Source organism: Lygodium microphyllum, chromosome 14, assembly GCF_053477565.2.
Source record: "Lygodium microphyllum isolate KBCC chromosome 14, Lygodium_microphyllum_v1.1.10, whole genome shotgun sequence".
NCBI lineage: Eukaryota > Viridiplantae > Streptophyta > Polypodiopsida > Schizaeales > Lygodiaceae > Lygodium > Lygodium microphyllum.
In genome coordinates this window covers 68,144,884-68,161,557 of record NC_141148.1, presented here as the reverse complement: position 1 = coordinate 68,161,557, position 16,674 = coordinate 68,144,884, and the positions used below count along the sequence as shown (strand labels likewise).

The 16,674-nt window shown below is 40.3% G+C and overlaps 1 protein-coding gene across 2 annotated transcripts in view; it reads left to right on the top strand.

The window, feature by feature from the left end:
- LOC148025703 (uncharacterized) overlaps window positions 1-16,341 on the top strand; it is a 53,595-nt gene extending 37,254 nt beyond the window's left edge. For both annotated transcript variants that reach the window (XM_087692924.1, XM_087692925.1), the window contains exons 15-24: window positions 3,145-3,269; window positions 9,601-9,730; window positions 9,815-9,979; window positions 10,082-10,501; window positions 12,872-12,924; window positions 14,685-14,919; window positions 15,063-15,159; window positions 15,350-15,447; window positions 15,542-15,640; window positions 15,740-16,341. In XM_087692924.1, the coding sequence (XP_087549050.1) occupies window positions 3,145-3,269; window positions 9,601-9,730; window positions 9,815-9,979; window positions 10,082-10,501; window positions 12,872-12,924; window positions 14,685-14,919; window positions 15,063-15,159; window positions 15,350-15,447; window positions 15,542-15,640; window positions 15,740-15,835 (1,518 nt within the window). In that variant the 3' untranslated portion in view covers window positions 15,836-16,341. The remainder of the gene's footprint in view (window positions 1-3,144; window positions 3,270-9,600; window positions 9,731-9,814; window positions 9,980-10,081; window positions 10,502-12,871; window positions 12,925-14,684; window positions 14,920-15,062; window positions 15,160-15,349; window positions 15,448-15,541; window positions 15,641-15,739) is intronic.
- The last annotated feature ends 333 nt before the right edge of the window (window positions 16,342-16,674 follow it).

The window sequence follows — 16,674 nt, the reverse complement described above, 5'->3', positions numbered from 1 at the left end:
CTACGGAGCTTGTTTGCTCTAACTGTTGTTTGATGACCCGTGTTATGTAGGATTGAGAGCCCACTTCAGTGAAGGAGGCTTTGCAGTCTGACCATTGGCAGAAGGCTATGGAAGCCGAGTTGGAGGCTATTGAGAGGAATGGCACTTGGTCCCTTGTGCCTCGTCCCTCTCACAAGAAGGTGATTGGCGTCAAGTGGGTCTTCAAGACCAAGTACATTAGCGATGGTTCTTTGGATAAGCACAAGGCTCGCCTTGTTGCGAAAGGTTTTGCTCAGCACCCATGCATTGACTTCCATGATACTTTTGCTCCCACTACTCGTATGGTGACTATTTGAGCTGTTTTTGCCTTGGCTAGCCATAGGAGCTGGCCTGTCTAACAGTTGGATGTGAAGTCGGCCTTTCTCAATGGTGACTTACAAGAGGAGATCTATGTTGAGCAGCCTCTTGGTTTTGGATCCTTGGATGGGAAAGTTTACAGGTTGAAGAAGGTCTTGTAGGGCCTCAAGCAGGCACCGCGTATATGGAATGAGAAGATTAACTCGTTTCTTCAGTCCAAGTTGGGCTATCGGCGCTGCAAGGCCGATCCATAGCTTTATTTGCACACTTCCGAGGTTGGTCGTGTGTTGTTTGTGTTGTATGTTGATGATTTGATTTTGACAGGGGATCATGCTCAAGAAGCTTGTCTATTCTCGAAATTGGATACTTATTCTTCACCGTTACTTGGTTTAGCCCTCGCTAGTCGATACAAATACAGAGAGTTCCATTTTTCTTCTTCTGGAATAATATTGGGGCTCCCCATGGTGAACTACTTGGCCGAATATACCCTTGATCTAGAAATTGTTTGAGTTGCTCTTTTAGTTCAATGACTTCATGAATAGACATTTTGTAAGGTCTTTTTGCAACTGGAGCAGCTCGTGGAACAAATTTGATCTCATGATCAACTTCTCTTTCCAAAGGTAACTTAGTTAGCTCTTCGAGAAATACGTGGGTGTATTCTTTTAAGTAGGATGGTTCTTCTTTTGTCTGACCATCTTGATTTAGACAACTTTACATCAGACGTTCGAGATGACGGATTCTCATTTCTTCTTGGGTCACAAGATTTATCAATCTCAGAGGGGAATTTTTCTCTCTCAGTAGAGATACATTTAGGAGCTCTTGGTGACTTTTGAGATGGAGATGTCAGACCATTTTTACTCCTATGGATTCGAACTGGAAGGCCACTTCACACTCAAATTCTCCCTTGACGAATGCTTCCCGCTACCATCGGTTGATTGGATCCTTGATTTGGCTACTCAACACGTGTTGATCTTTGTTTTGCTGTGGGTCTTTTAGCGGGGTTCATGAGTGAACCCAAATAGGTGCATTTGCAGGCTGCCCTGAGGATTCTTCGGTATTTGAGGGGACCTCTGCCTTAGGGATTTCGTATCCCGTAGGTACAGATGCTTCAGTTCTTGTTCTTGTAGGTTAGAGCGACTCGGATGGCTGGCAATGTGGACCATCGGCGGTCTACTACAGGCTACTGCTTTACCTTGGGTACAGGTGTTATCTCTTGGAGTAGCAAGAAGCAGCCCACGGTAGCCCTTTCTTCTACTGAGGCGGAGTATTGGGCCGCGTCTTCCACCACATGTGAGGTTGTGTGGCTTCAGAGCTTGTTGGAGGAGCTTGGCTGCCCCTAGACTCGTCCTACTCTTTTGTGCTGTGACAATGAGAGTTGCATTGCCTTGGTACGGAATCCTGTATTCCATGCCCGGACGAAGCACATTGAGATCCAGTATCACTTCATTTGGGAGAAGCTTCTGGATGGGACCATTGATGTGGAGTACTGCAAGACAAAGGATAATCTTGCAGATTTGTTGATGAAGGCGCTTCCCTAGGCTCTTCTTCAGAGACATGCGAGATCCCTCAGTCCTTTGACTTGTCGAGGATCTAAGAGGGGGTGCTAGAGAGTCATTTCTTGGACAACAGAGTGCCACATCAGCAGCACGGACAGTGCAGAGAAGCCACGTTAGCAGGCAGTATAGTCGGACAGGTGCCACGTCAGCATAATCGTCAATAGCCGTATATTATCCTCTGGTGGTTTTCGTGATTGGTGCAAGAGTTTGGAATTACTTTTTTCCTAGAGACACCAAAGGAAACTTGTAGATCAGCTAGATTACAATAGCGGACTAGACATTCATTTTATGTGAACCATGCTTTTATACTAGGAATTTTGAGGATTGTGAGTATACCACTCTCCAAGAGGCTCTAGCACAAACATGAGACTTGCCATTGCGTTATGCAGAAGGAGCTCAATTTCATCAAGCAGAATGAGACACAAGAGCTAGTTTTGAGTACCACAAGATGGAAGATCATCTTTGTGAAGTTGGTCTAGAAGACCAAAAATGTGATAGATGACACGTTGGACAAGCATAAGGCAAGGCTTGTTGCCAAGGGTTTTGCACAAAGGCTAGGATCGGACTACTTGGAGACTTTTTCTCTAATTGTTGGAATGTCTACCATTCGGACTGTGTTGGAATGTTTTAGTTCTAATGTGTCTATGTTGGGGTTTGAAACACAGTTTTAGGCAATTATGGCTAGAGAGTGGTCTGTTGTTCTAATGCGGACAATGTGGCGAACATGTTCATGAAGCCTCTTCTACAATCTTCCATGCTTTATCTCATGTACCTCCTTGGTGTTCAACCACTCCTAGGATCTGAGGGGGGTGCTAGCATTCCGTGTTTTCATTTGACATGCATGTCATCTCTTGGTTGTGAACTTTTCAGAGTTTGACGAAGACGGTGTAGGTCACATTGCTTGTATCACTCAACCCATAGTTGCATGTGCTTACATATATGCATGTATGTACGTACGCGCGCGCGCGCACACACACACACACACGTATGTATGTATCGTTTTCTACTTGCTTTCGTGTTTGCTTGGTAGGCCTATTGTAAATATTTTTACATGTACCTATGGGGGTGTTTGCAATCTAGTTGTATTGTGCATTCTCACAGTTTTCTACTTGCCTTCATGTTTGCTTGGAAGGCCCATTGTAAATATTTTTACATGTGATTAAAAGTTCTTTACAAGAGAGAGAGAGAGAGAGAGAGAGAGAGAGAGAGAGAGAGAGAGAGATTTTTGTTGGATTTTACTTTCTTTTTGCAGTTGAACAACCTTCATGCAGTATTGCAACAGCAGAGGTCCTTAGAGATGGCTTTGGCAAAAAAATGGGAGAACTTTTTACAACCATCGTTGAATTCTTCGGAAGAAAATAGTGTAAAGGATGAAAGGTATTTTATACTTGTTGCTAAGAAAGCTTGGCAGTGTACAATGGAATTTAGTTTTCCTTACATTTGAACCACTTCAATACTTCTTCTTCTTGCCATAAAGTTGTTGTTAGAATTGCAAAGAATGTTTAAAGATAATGTAAGTGAAAGTTTTCAGTAGACTTTAATTTGCTTGTGCCTTTATCTTTTTGAATTCAATTATAGTTCAATCAAGGATGTAGTATATATGTCCACAATTGCAATTTTTGATTCTCATTGCACATTTGTTTCATGCATACCAATGGTTAGGTGTTACGATAAATGGGATTTTGCGGAATTTTTTTGTGACAAGAGGTTATCTCTAAGTTGGTAATAGCTAGAGCTGTTTATAGCTAGAGATATTTTTCTAAAAATGAGGATGAAATCTTCATTTATGACTAAAAGTTAATGGAAAAGGGCAGGATAAGCAACTTTGAGTTCATATTGTACTATCATTGGTGACTCAATGGTAATTGTACGGTATCGAGCTTTGATACCTTGAGGATTGTAGAATTATCAAAATGACTTCACCTCAAAATATATTTCTGTAGGTGCACTATGTTGAAGTGTTTCGTTGGGAAAAACATTGTTTCATGCATATTGTAAAGCTCATGAGGTCTCATGAGAATCCTTGGCAATATGTTCAATTTAATGAAGTAGGAAAAAGCCTATGCGGAGTAGAAGGCACTAAAAATATAACTAGATTAAAGTATGCATAGGTCAACTTGTTTTTCAATTTCCTTTGACATCAGTTGTTTTGTGCGAGTAATAGCTCCTTGGAAAAATCAAACTGATATGGTAATTACATAGGACTTTTAATGAATGTTTCTATGAAAAAGCCATATCAAATTGTGTTTTAATACTTTTCTTATGTCAAAAAATCTCTAATGCAACAACTCATAACATGCCAATATATGAACAAAGTTATCTAAGCTCTTCATTTTGATTGAGAGGGAGTGTAGGGGCAAAGAGTTTTATGCATTTTTGATTGAATGCGGTATCAAACACCAATTTAGAGTAACATATACACCACAACAAATGGTCTTGTTTTGAGAGAAAGAACAAATCTCTTATGGAGATGGCATGATGTATGATCAAAAGGTTAGGCTTTGCTACATAGTTTTTGGCTTGAGGTTGTTTTGTGTGCAACTTATGCACTAAATATGTGTCCCACCAAAGCATTAAATTTGTTCACTCCATACAAGGCTTGTCATTGCAAAAAGCCATATATTGCTCACTTGTTTGTTTTTGGTTGCTTGGCTTATGCACTAGTACCATTGCAACAGTGCAAAACATTGGGTGACAAGGCTATGAAATGTATCTTTGTTGGTTACTATCATGGTTTGCAGTAGCAACGGCACAACCATTTGGAGTAGGTGACAATAGACCGCATGTGGATAGGATAGGGGTAACAGGTTTCTTCTCCACCTCAGTGATAGGTAGTAGTAGAAGAGGAGGGCTTGGCAATTGTGATGGGGTTTTATGCCCCTTGAAAGTGGTTGGTGCCATCAAAATTGCTATCAGAGTTACCATTTGAAAGATTCTAGACAATCTAGTTTTCAGCTTTTCAAAAACCTCTTGCTAGAAATGACGAGTGAACTATGGATCCTGGTCATCATGGAAACATGAAACGGGGAACGGAAACGGGGAATGGGGACGGGGACACCAAAGCTAGGGAACGGGGACATGGGAACAGGAATGGCATTTAAAAAATTAAAATTCATGAAAGAAAATTAATATTTCACTCATAATCCATGTGGACTCTAGAGTGTTAAAACTTAAAACCAAGGTATATAATCCACAAGGACAAGTCATTTTAAGTTTTAACTTTAAGATATCATGCATCATTCTAAAATTACTCATTAGAAATTGAATTGCAATTTACAAGGCTCAAGAGGTAAGCTATTCAGTTATAAGTAATAAAATGCATAATACATATGTCATAAATGATAAAACAATGAACAATGAACTAAACTTTAAAGTCTAAGCTGAAAGAACATGCCTATGGTCCCATTGCCAAAAAACTTAAAATATTATAAATATGAAGTCCAATCTTTGAAAGAACATTCTCATTGCCCCAAAAAAGACTACAAATATAAAGTCTAATCTCTAGACTAAAGCAAAATGCGGCATACTGAAATAGCCCAAAGGGCAACTGTAAGACAGCAAGACTCAAGTACAAATATAATATTGGCATGGCACAACTGTCAATAGCCCAAGTATCACACTGTCATCAATGATCATAATATCATATACAATGTACATGTGTCATGTATCATGAGAGTCTAAGACTCATGATAAGTAAACTAAATCAAAGATCATCATCATGATTTGAGGTTGCTCTAGCTACTCTTGAAATAGCCCAAAGGGCAACTGTAAGACTGCAAGACTCAAGTACAAATATAATATTGGCATGGCACAACTGTCAATAGCCGAAGTGTCACACTTTCATCAATGATCATAATATCATATACAAAGGGCAACTGTAAGAGTGCAAGACTCAAGTACAAATATAATATTGGCATGGCACAACTGTCAATAGCCCAAGTGTCACACTGTCATTAATGATCATAATATCATATACAATGTACATGTGTCATGTATCATGAGAGTCTAAGACTCATGATAAGTAAACTAAATCAAAGATCATCATCATGATTTGAGGTTGCTCTAGCTGCTCCTGAAGTGCCAGCCTCATCATCATGTGTACACTGAATTGTTGCATCTCCCTCAACATCAGCATGTGTCTCCTCTTCTTGCTGCATCTCCCACTCTGTGTGAATGGATCGGGCTCTGTTGTCATACTGTTATATAACATCCTCAAATTAGCACTAACGAATACTAGATCGTTTGCCCTCTCCACACCAAGACGGTTCCTCTTCTTTGAAGCAATGTGAGCATATGTACTCCACAATTGCTCCAAACAAGAGGAGCTGACTGACTAACTCAAGCTAGTTGCTGCAACTCAGGACCATCCGAACCATAGTCCTCCTATCACAAAGCTGCCCCAATCTTATAGCAATCCTCCTGTGCATCCCAAAACCAAAAGAACCCCAAAAGGTCCTATAACATGAAAGATGATCTCTGATCTTTCGTCTAGTGCCATGATCAGGCACTAGATGAGACAATATAAGTCTCCATGCATCCATAATCTCAGTGTCATTCTCTTGACTCTTGCCCTGGATCCACAACAAATGCAGTTGCATGCATGGGTGATCTATAGGAGTTCCACCTTGTCACAACTAAATGGCGTATCTCCTCATACGCCTCATCATTTGGTGCCAACTCTTGTAACTTTTCATTCAGCCTATCCATAGCCTCATATACCTTGCCAATGCAAGGTTGCATAGCATCCATCACCCTCAATAAATGTACAATAGGTGATACCATAGCATCTATCCGCTTTACATCATCCCAAAAAGTGGAGTTATTTGCTTTCTCCAAGCATAAGATACCTATAGGAGTATCTGCCAATGTTGATGAGGTAAACTCATCACTAAGAAATAACTACCTCAAGGCACTACTGCATTCTCTTAACCTGCCTAGCATCAAGAAGTTAAAGGCAAATCTGGTATCAGAGTATTTTAAAAGTGTCTTCTTCGACCGCAAAGAGAAGTGATGGCGAAGAAACTGGTGATTCAAAATAAAGCTAACCATTTGAGCTCCTTGCTCTATGACAGGTGCAATATATGACAGGTTACCAATATCCTTTAGTAGGTTGTTCAAGCAATGAGCCATACAATATGAAACTGTGATATGCGGATAATATCCTTGGATAATAGCACCTGCTGCCCTATTTGCGGGCTCTCCATCTACAACAAATCCACAACATGCTTTGGGCCAATAAGCTCAATACCTGTAACCCACTCTGCTGCAAGTACATCTGCTGACTTTCCTATCCTTGATGCATCATGTGAAGATATGAACCCCACGAGAATAAGCAACCATACCATGAATGGATTGCTTGGGTGTATCACTTCAATCATTAGCAATCAAGGAAACTCCATTTTTAGCCCACATGCTCTTTCTAGTCACTGCTGCTTGCTCAACAAGGTGCTTTTCCTTGTCGAGCAAAGTGGTGCATAAGGTCTCTGATGATGGAGGTACATACGAAGGGCCATACTCACCAATCTTCTTGTACATCAATTTAAAATACTCTGACCTGGCTGCACAAAATTGAATGTGGTCATGATAAAAAAAGCGTGTCACTGATGTATCCACCTCTTCCTTCTTCTTGGGATCCCAACTAGTATCAAGTGTGCTCTGTCTACGTGCAACATGTGGCACTGTTGATGCCATGGCCGATGCAATGCTTGCAGTAGGTGTGGAGGTAGCACTTCTTGATATTGACCCTGCTCTAGATACATCTGATGGGGATGGTACCACAAAAGTTGCAGGGTCAATGTAACACGTCGCGGTCTAGATGCAAGATATGCTTGTTGATCTGCTACACGGTCACGAAGCTCCCTTTGCTTCTCCAAGGTCACATTTGGACAAAACTGTACCTCTGAATTTGGCTCATGTAGGAGATGAGCTCGGACCTGATTATGCATAAATATTAAAACGGAACAAGTGGCAATTAGTATTCCATATTCTAATATTTAAGTAACTTTGAAAAATTAAAATCAATAAAAATTTGAAATACAAATGCTCGGCTCAATGGATTACCTTGTTTGCTCCACTAGTTCGCTTGTATGAGAAAAGCTTGCAATGCAAGTCCATGGTCGAGATCCTCCACCACTCAATGGGCGGTCAGCATTTACTTCTTCCCACCATGACCAATCATCGGACCTTCTTCCTTGATCACCAACCCGACAAGCGGGGTGGGAAGATGAAGCCATTTCAGGCTGAAAATTGAAATAAAAATGGATCGAGAGAAGTGAGAACTCGAGTCTCGAGAGAAGGGAGAAGGTTCAAGAGTCAAGAGAGAAGGGAAAAGGAGAGAAGGGAGAAGAAGAAGAGAAGAGGAGAAGAATGGAGAACTTGGAACTTGGAGAAGAAGGAAGACTCAAGAGAAGAGGAGAAGAAGGAAGAGAAGGGAGAAGGTCCAAGGAAGAAGGAAGAAGAGAAGGGAGGAGTGAAGAGAAGGAAGAAGGAAGAAGAGAAGGGAGAATGAAGAGAAGGAAGAAGAAAGAAGAGAGGTTGGAGGCGGGAGGAGACGGGGGACTGGTGGCTGGGATTGGCGCGGCGCAATAGGGAACTGGGGCGCTGCGGACTGGTCACGGGGGCAGGAACGGGCAGACAATCTCGGGCAGGAGCAGCATGTAGGAGCCGGGCGAAACCCGCAATCGCAGACGATCTGGGCGGGAGCAGCGGCTGGCCGAAGGTAAGTGGGTGCCAAGTGGCGTTCCCTGTCCCGTTTCAAACAGGGAACTGTTGCGTTCCCTATCTGAAACGGGATAGGGAACGCTCCACCAGTTCGCAACGCGTCCCATGACAAATTTGTGCTGGGGACGGCGATTCCGCATGCTGGGGGGCCGTTCTGGCCGTTTCCTGTCACTATGCTGTCTGTAAAGATATTCAACAAAGAGACCAGCCAACTTGTGGCTTTTCACGATCATCTTTGTAAGAATGAATTGAGCCATTTTTATCAATCTACCACAACCTAGATTCTGTACTATATGTGATGAGATTTGTGTTTATCTTTTTATTACTTGCCTAGTTTCTAGATAGGTGTGGGGTTTCATGGTCTTTAGTGACACATGAGTGTACAATCATCTATTCTTGGATTTAGGTCAAGATGCTGTCCACGGCCGCTTTACAGTTGCAACATCCTTGTCTTTTTCATTTTCTACATTGGACTGGCAAAAACTGGCAGACACTCATTGCAGTTATTTTTGATTCAGCCTTTGGTATCTGTGGTCATGTGAGCCCTGTTCAAGGATTGTTATTATGACAAATTGCTTCCATGGTTTTGGTTGGTGTGATCCTCAAAGGGGTGGCTGCTCCATGGATGGATATCATCTGCACCACACCAGTTGTGCCCACCCCTCTTCTTCTATTCCTGTAGCCTTGTGCTTTTTGTAACCTTTTGGCTACATGTGTTGTTTACTACTTGTCTTTGAGTCTGTTTGGTTGGCCAAAAGGCCCTTTGTCGATATTTCGATTCATTAATTCAAAATTCTCAAGAAAAGAGGGGAAAGATGGGGTGGCAGAGGGAGGGAGGATGGTTTCTGCACTGTTAATTAATCTTCCTGGTCAGTAGTAAAGCCTTTCCTTCCTCGCAAAGAACTAATTTTGCCTACCAAAGCAATTGTATAAAGTCTAGAGAAGTTTGTATTAGTTGATAAAGTTTAACTTCAACAATCATATCCAGGGCATCTCAGAAAGCCACTATGGAGAATGCCAAATGTGATGATACAGTCGGAGAAAAATTTGGGAAAATTCATGAACTGGTTAAGCAATCGATCAATAATGTAACAGGTTCAATTGTTGAAAGCATGCAGGTGAGCTTGATACCATGCTGTAACTATGATAGCTGACAGGATTCTTTCAGTACTGACTAGTGGATATTGACTGTAAATCTTCAGTTTCATCTCACAAAGAGGCTGCAAAAGGTTATGGAAACCTGTTCCAGCAGCACACAGCATATGATTCACATGGATGACTTGGAGTTACTAACCACTTACCTCGATGATCATCTGAAAGTATTGAATGAATGGCTTGATTCTGAACTTTTTAGAGGCCTTTTAGTGGTAAGCAGATGTTCATCTGCAGTTATAATCATATTTTGTATAGTCAACTTAAGGAATTTGTTCCATTTGAAATCATCTCAGATTTTGGAGTTTGTGTCTCAGGAAATCACAGGAGCATTAGTATTCTGCATGGAGGAGTTTGCTTTGAATAGGGATGAGGATCCCAACCCCATGACAGCAAGACAACGATTGTTTTTGGAACAGACATTGAATTTATTTTATGCTTACTTTTATGGTGACGGCATTGGCATTTCTAAACCTCAAATGGACAGAATAAGTGCACGACTCCGAAAGATACTGGAATGCTCAGATCTGGATACCCGTGATCTCCTCTCTTTGTACTGGAGAGCCTGGGATCAATTCAATGCAGATGTCACTTCTCAAAAGGCTTTGTCAGAAAGTGATGATGAGGTGCAGCTTCATGTGTTGGATTACTTATTGCTTCTGCAGCAAAGGGATGATGATGAGGCAAGGATTATTGCTACAAATCAAAAGCTGCTGGCAAAAAATAAAATGATGCAGGTTTGTTGCTCTGGTAAAATTTAACCAAATTCCCCTTGCCATTGTTTCACTGACACATCCTTGAATATGCTCACTGTTAGCTATGGGAACAAATTTTTTCAGACCCCCTGTTGGAGAGAGAAGGTGTTGCTTCCGAAAAGTCAATTCGAAATGTCTAGGGAAATGGTCCAAGGGGTCGCACAATACTTGAAAGCAATTCAGACGCCACTTCCCTCGTTGAATGCGTAAGGAAATGATGCTTGCTTGCTTGCTCACAGCCCTGCGCAGCATTTCTTTCCCATCACCTTTACATTTTGCTCATCGAAGACCAATAGTATGTTTTGCATTCACAAGTTCTGCAACACATGCACAGTGGAATTTGCACCCTAAAGGGTCTTATGTTGCTGTTTGGAATGCTCAATCGCCTTTTTCACAAACTATAACATAAAAAAGGAAAATTTTACCAAATGTCCTCACTACTTGTGGAAATTACCAAAATACCCCTCAATTTTCAAATATTACTAATGTGTCCCTCCAATTTGGTTTAAATTCCTTATGTACCCATCCACATTTGTAAATTTTCCAAAATGCCCTTCACATTTTGCATAAATCTCTACATAACCCTCATAAAGTCGCCAAAATTATCCTAGTACATCAGGTTTAGCAAGTTTCTATTTGGATAGTTGTCTTCGACAAAGGCAAGGTTTGATTTTGATGGTATTACATTGTAGTGAGATTCAAAAAGCATCGTTGTTGGAGCCTCTCAATTTTTGTTGCAAAGGTATCATGGCATAACTTTTGTCAAGCTTCCTTGAGTTAACCTAGTTTGTCCTTTTCTATACCAAGGATCTACCTTTGATTATGTGAAAGAAAAGACACCACAAATGAACTTCAAAATAGTTGGTATTTTCCTCCATTATTAGAGCAACGTTTTTAAGATCTAAATTGCCCTTCTTTGTTTGTAGCCTTTGCTTTGCCATTCAAATACATAGTAGCCTTTTCTAATTTTATAATTTGGTACATATGATTATTGCTCTTTTAGTACATTCTCCAAATGGTGGATTTGTTATATTACCTACCAAGGCAATAATATATGGTGGATTCTTGGAGGTCACATCCTCTCCTGTCCTGCTAAGTGGAGGATAGATATGCTCACAAGAGTTTGATAGTTGGCATGTGGCTCAGTCATGGCAAGGACCCAGTGGTTTGTGTGAGATGTGATGAGCTAGAGGAGATTCAAAGGCATTGTCTTTGGCATGTCGTAGCATTTATCCTGCACTTTTCCTTTGCCTTTTTCGCGCCTATCATTGCGTATCTTATTGCATTACGGCCTTAGGTGACCTTGCTACTTACAATAATGACAAGTAAGAGAGGACTTAGGACCACGGTACTTACTGCGTGATTCCCCACGAGATTTAGACTTGCCCTTGTTGGGTTGTGAGTCTCTACCACGATTATTATTCCCATCACTACCTTGTCTACCTCTCATTGTAAGTGCATGAGAAGTAGGGTCGCATCAACATTCTTCTTGTTCACTTCTTCTATGAGCAAAGCACCCTCTACATCCTTCAGTTGAAAGCCACCTTTAGGAGGGGGTTCGCACTCGTAGCAATGTGGAAGACATCCCAAGACTCGGCCAGCGTGACAAGTAGAGAGACTTAACATTCTCCCCAAATAAGGTGGCTGAAAATGGAATGAAACTCACTTAAGTGAGAAGACATAGACATTCCTTCCTTCATACGAAGGTCCTTAGAATATGTGGAGGAGAGTGTGTTTGGTGTAGCATCATACCTGATTAACATGTATCTGTGGTTAGACTACATAAGGTGTCCATTTCTAATTCTGTTTGTGGTGGGTACATGATTGGGCTAATAGTGGTTATGGCCACAGTGACCTGAACTTGGTGTAGGTTTAGGCAGGGTATTTTTAAATTCTAGCTTATTAACTGAAGCATTTTGGAGATCCTTCTCTTGCTCTCTTGATTTGTGAGGGTTGAAAACCCTTTCCTTGTCCAAAGTCTTCATCCATCATTGTTGCAACTATTTTCTCCCTTGACAATTATAGCTCACCGAATAGATTTCTCCAAAAAATTAGCACAGATCAACAAACATATTCCCCTTACTACTACAACACAAGTATAACAAAGTGCTAAAATCAAAAGCAAGTAAGATATACAAATGGACACCATTCAATGTCTACCTTTATAGCCCCTCGCATTTTATCTACAATATGTAGGACCAAAAAGTTTTGAAGGAGCTTGAGTTATGAAACATCTTGCATATGTAAATCAATAGAATAACTATCATGTACTTCTGTTTGGTAACCTTTGTCATTGCTTCTTTACACACAATAGATTTATACAGACTGTGCTCATTCTTTTATGTTTTCCAGTTCATATTCGGCCTTCCAAAGGATGAGGAGATGGTAGCCACATATACATGCAGGTTTGGTTATCTTCTTCTCTGTTGCTTCGGCACTTTGGTACTCACGTGATGAAAATCATGAAAATAAGGGCATGCATAGAAATCTAATGTTTTTGATATTTTGATTAGTTTTGGTGGTCTTACAAAACCTAGATGGTTGTGTTTGTGACATACTTGATTCATATTACTACTTTTCCTGATGTTTACTGGTAATATTGGAAAAATTTTATAAGGGCCTGGATTGCCTGTATGCATGTAGATGAAAAGCTACTTAGAATGTCATGGGACTTGGATATCTATGGTATCTCAAATTTTGGATGTAACTCTAAGTTGTTCTCAGCAGGATGAATGATAATCGATCATAATTGCACAATGATTATTTGCTGTTATGCTGTGTATTTGGGTTCGGGTTCCCTGTTTGTCTTCAATGCCGTATGGGTCTTAGATTCCTGGTTGTTTGCTGATTATCTGTAACAATTTTAATTTTTTGTAAGAATGACCAATCACTATCTGTACCCAATTTATACAACCAATAAATTAAGAGCTATAACACTACTCTGGAAGTCATTCCACAAATGCCTGCATCACCTTAGTAGCTGCATTAGCATATTTTAAGACAACAGATCACTCGTCTAATCCCACCAAAGGGCATGATGTGCATGATTCACCTGTGTTATCAAGTCAGTTAAAGTAAAGAGATGGCATGCACATGCTGATAAGAATCATTGATGTAGCCTTTGCTTGGTAGGTCGTTAACAACTTTCAACCTGCTTCAAGCAGTATGCATTCTTCCAAGCTTAGATGTGCGATGTGATATTTGTCTTACAATTAGCAAAGCTGGTAAGGTTCAGTAGGTGAGGCCATTCAAAAGTTAAATTTGCAGTGACAGAGACAACAAAATTGTTAAACTAGATTTTCCCTTTCCCCGGGTCCCCCACTGCACGCACTGAAGTAGTTTGCTTTTCAATTGGAATGAGGGAACAAAAATGAGCTTTAGGTTCAATAGACCTGCTTGCACAATCAGCAAAAAGGCAGCTTGGCATCTTATATATCACAGTAGAGCATGCTAGCTTTGCTGCAACAAGCATTGTGGTTTTTGATAATTGAAGGCTATTTACTCTTCCATTTGGGTGGATTAGACAAGTTAACCTAGCGGGCTTTGATTCAGTCTCAATTATCTCAAGTAACCTCTTGTGTCTGTTTAAGCACTGTATTGTATATAAAGCATAAGACATTTGTACTTGGTGGAAGAATGACCAATCACTATCTGCAATCAATTGGTACAACCAGTAAACCAAGAGGCATAGCACTACTCTGGTAATCAATCCATAAATGCTTGGACCACCTCTGTATCTACATCAGATCACTCATATGATCCTATGAAAGGGCATGTAAATCTATGTGTATCATTGAACTGTGTCAATAAATCAGTTAAAGTAAAGAGATGGCATGTAGATGCCCATAACAATCAATGATATAGCCTTTGCTTGGTAGGTTATAGATCTTTTTTGTTAACAACTTTCAACCTGCTTCAAGCAGTATGCGTTCTTCTAAGCTTAGATGTGTGATATTTGTGTTGCAACTAGTTTTAGCAAAGCTGGTAAGGTTCAAGTGGTAACTGATAAATAAAGCTGGTAAGGTTGCAGTGACAGAGTGAACAAAAATGTCAAACTTGACATAACTTGTCTTTATTTTCAGTGCTGAAATAGTTTGTTTTAGAATTGGAATGAGGGAACATGAGTGAACGTTAATATTGATGGACCTGCTTGTACAAGCTGCAGAGACTCAAAACGACAGCTTGGCACTTTATGTATCACAGCAAAGCATGTTAGCTTTGCTGCAACAAGCATTGTGGTTCCTGATAATCGAAGGCTATTTATTCTTCCATTTGAGCGGATTAGACAAGTTAACCTAGTGGGCTTTGATTCAATCTCAATCATCCCAAGTAATAATCGTTCTGAACGTTTTGGCCGATTTTCTGACCGTGATGCAGTTTTACAGGTCATCTATGCTCAAGTAAGTGTGGAAAACCTCAATGCTAAGGAATAGCTTTTACTGAGTTTGTAGAAGTGTTGTTATAGATGCAATGCTCATGTAGACTATAGTCATGAATGATCCTGGCATTATACACATTCAAAGTACAAAGAATGGTTGGGCAGGTCAAGAATACAGGCACAGTTCTGGAAAGGTACATGGCACCAGTCTTGGGTCACTTGGTTGGAGAAGATCTTAAACCAGAAGCTACCTCTTTAAAACGTATGGGAAATATTTTGTCAGTCTGTGCTTCTACAAATATCCAGTGTTTATTAAGACTTGAAAGACCTTGTCTTCCATTATTTGAAACTTTCTATGACAACACTAGATGTTCAACATTGACCAGCGCCTCTTATGTTTTACTATGCATGTGATGAAATCAGAGAATTCTGAAACACAGTAGGATTTGCAGGATACAAATGCTCTAGGCAAGGGCTAATCTCTAGGCATCAAGGTTCTCTGACTGTTTCAGCAGCATGTCTTACTTTTGAGCCACAAAGGAAGAACAAGGTTGGTGTCATGGTTGTGGTAGAACTATAAAAGACTGGATTCATTTATTAGTTCAAGAACGTATTCTTTATGCTGAATTTCTCTGTGATTTCAGAAAATATATGTAGATCATGGAGCTGTTTCTAGGATACATGCAGAGAGAAAAGGGCTTCGGGCAAGTGGGGTGGTTATTGAACTGAAATCTGGACACTCTGTATGAGCCTCTTTAAACTCTGACAATCCTACATGTGTATATGCTTGAACTGAAGAAATATCCTCTTCCTGACATCCAATACCTGGTGCCTTCTCGCAGATTGAATTTGTGGACTTTGATCTTAGTCTTTCACTGAAGGACATTGCACAAGAGATAGAGAAACTTGTCCTGGGGGGGATTACAAGGAGAGAGTAGAGAGCATCAAGCAAGGAGACAGTAGAGAGCATCAAGCAGTGTTTAGTAGATCCATAATGAATGCAATGCCAAAGGTTAAATTAATGCGCTTTTTCTGTTTTGTGGTGAGGCATCATGTAGAAAGGTCATCATACAAAAATGTGTAACGATGAAAGGTGCAGGTTTTCTCCCTCCAAGATTCATTATTCCTGAGCATGGTTTTCATTGCTCCACAGGGGTAAAAAAGACAAAACACCCATTGCATGATCTACACCTATAATTTATCATGCATATTACAATGAAAATGTCTACGACATAGATCTCTCATCCTAGGTTGCTTATTCTTGCTATTGGTTCTTCGAAAAGGCAGAAAGCCTGTCTTGTCATGCTCTTTTGTGAGACGGGTGACGAGTTTGGGGTTTGCCTGGATGGCTTTCTTTTGTAATGAGCAATGAAGAATTTACTTCCTAATTTCTATCTTCCAAAGCAACTATTTCAAAATAATTTACTCCTATTTTCCAAGATGATGAATTTTGTCACTAACTTCTATCTTCCAAATCAACTATTTCAAAAGTGTGCAAGATGTGTAAACGTTATATTTCCATCAAGGAATGCAAATCTTCTTGTGAATGGGTTTGTGTGTGTTGCTGAAGTTTGGGATAAGATTTTCTTATGTTGGAGTTGCCTCAAAAGTTTTGGAAAAAGCCTTGTCAAATTGGTGCGAGGACAAAATTATATTGTTTAAAGCACAAGATTATAGCAAAAGCTTTTCCGAATATGGAAATTGAATCACTTCAAAATTTTGTATACATTCTTAGGCTGGTTACACACAAAATGGTGGATGTCCACTTTCTAGTTTT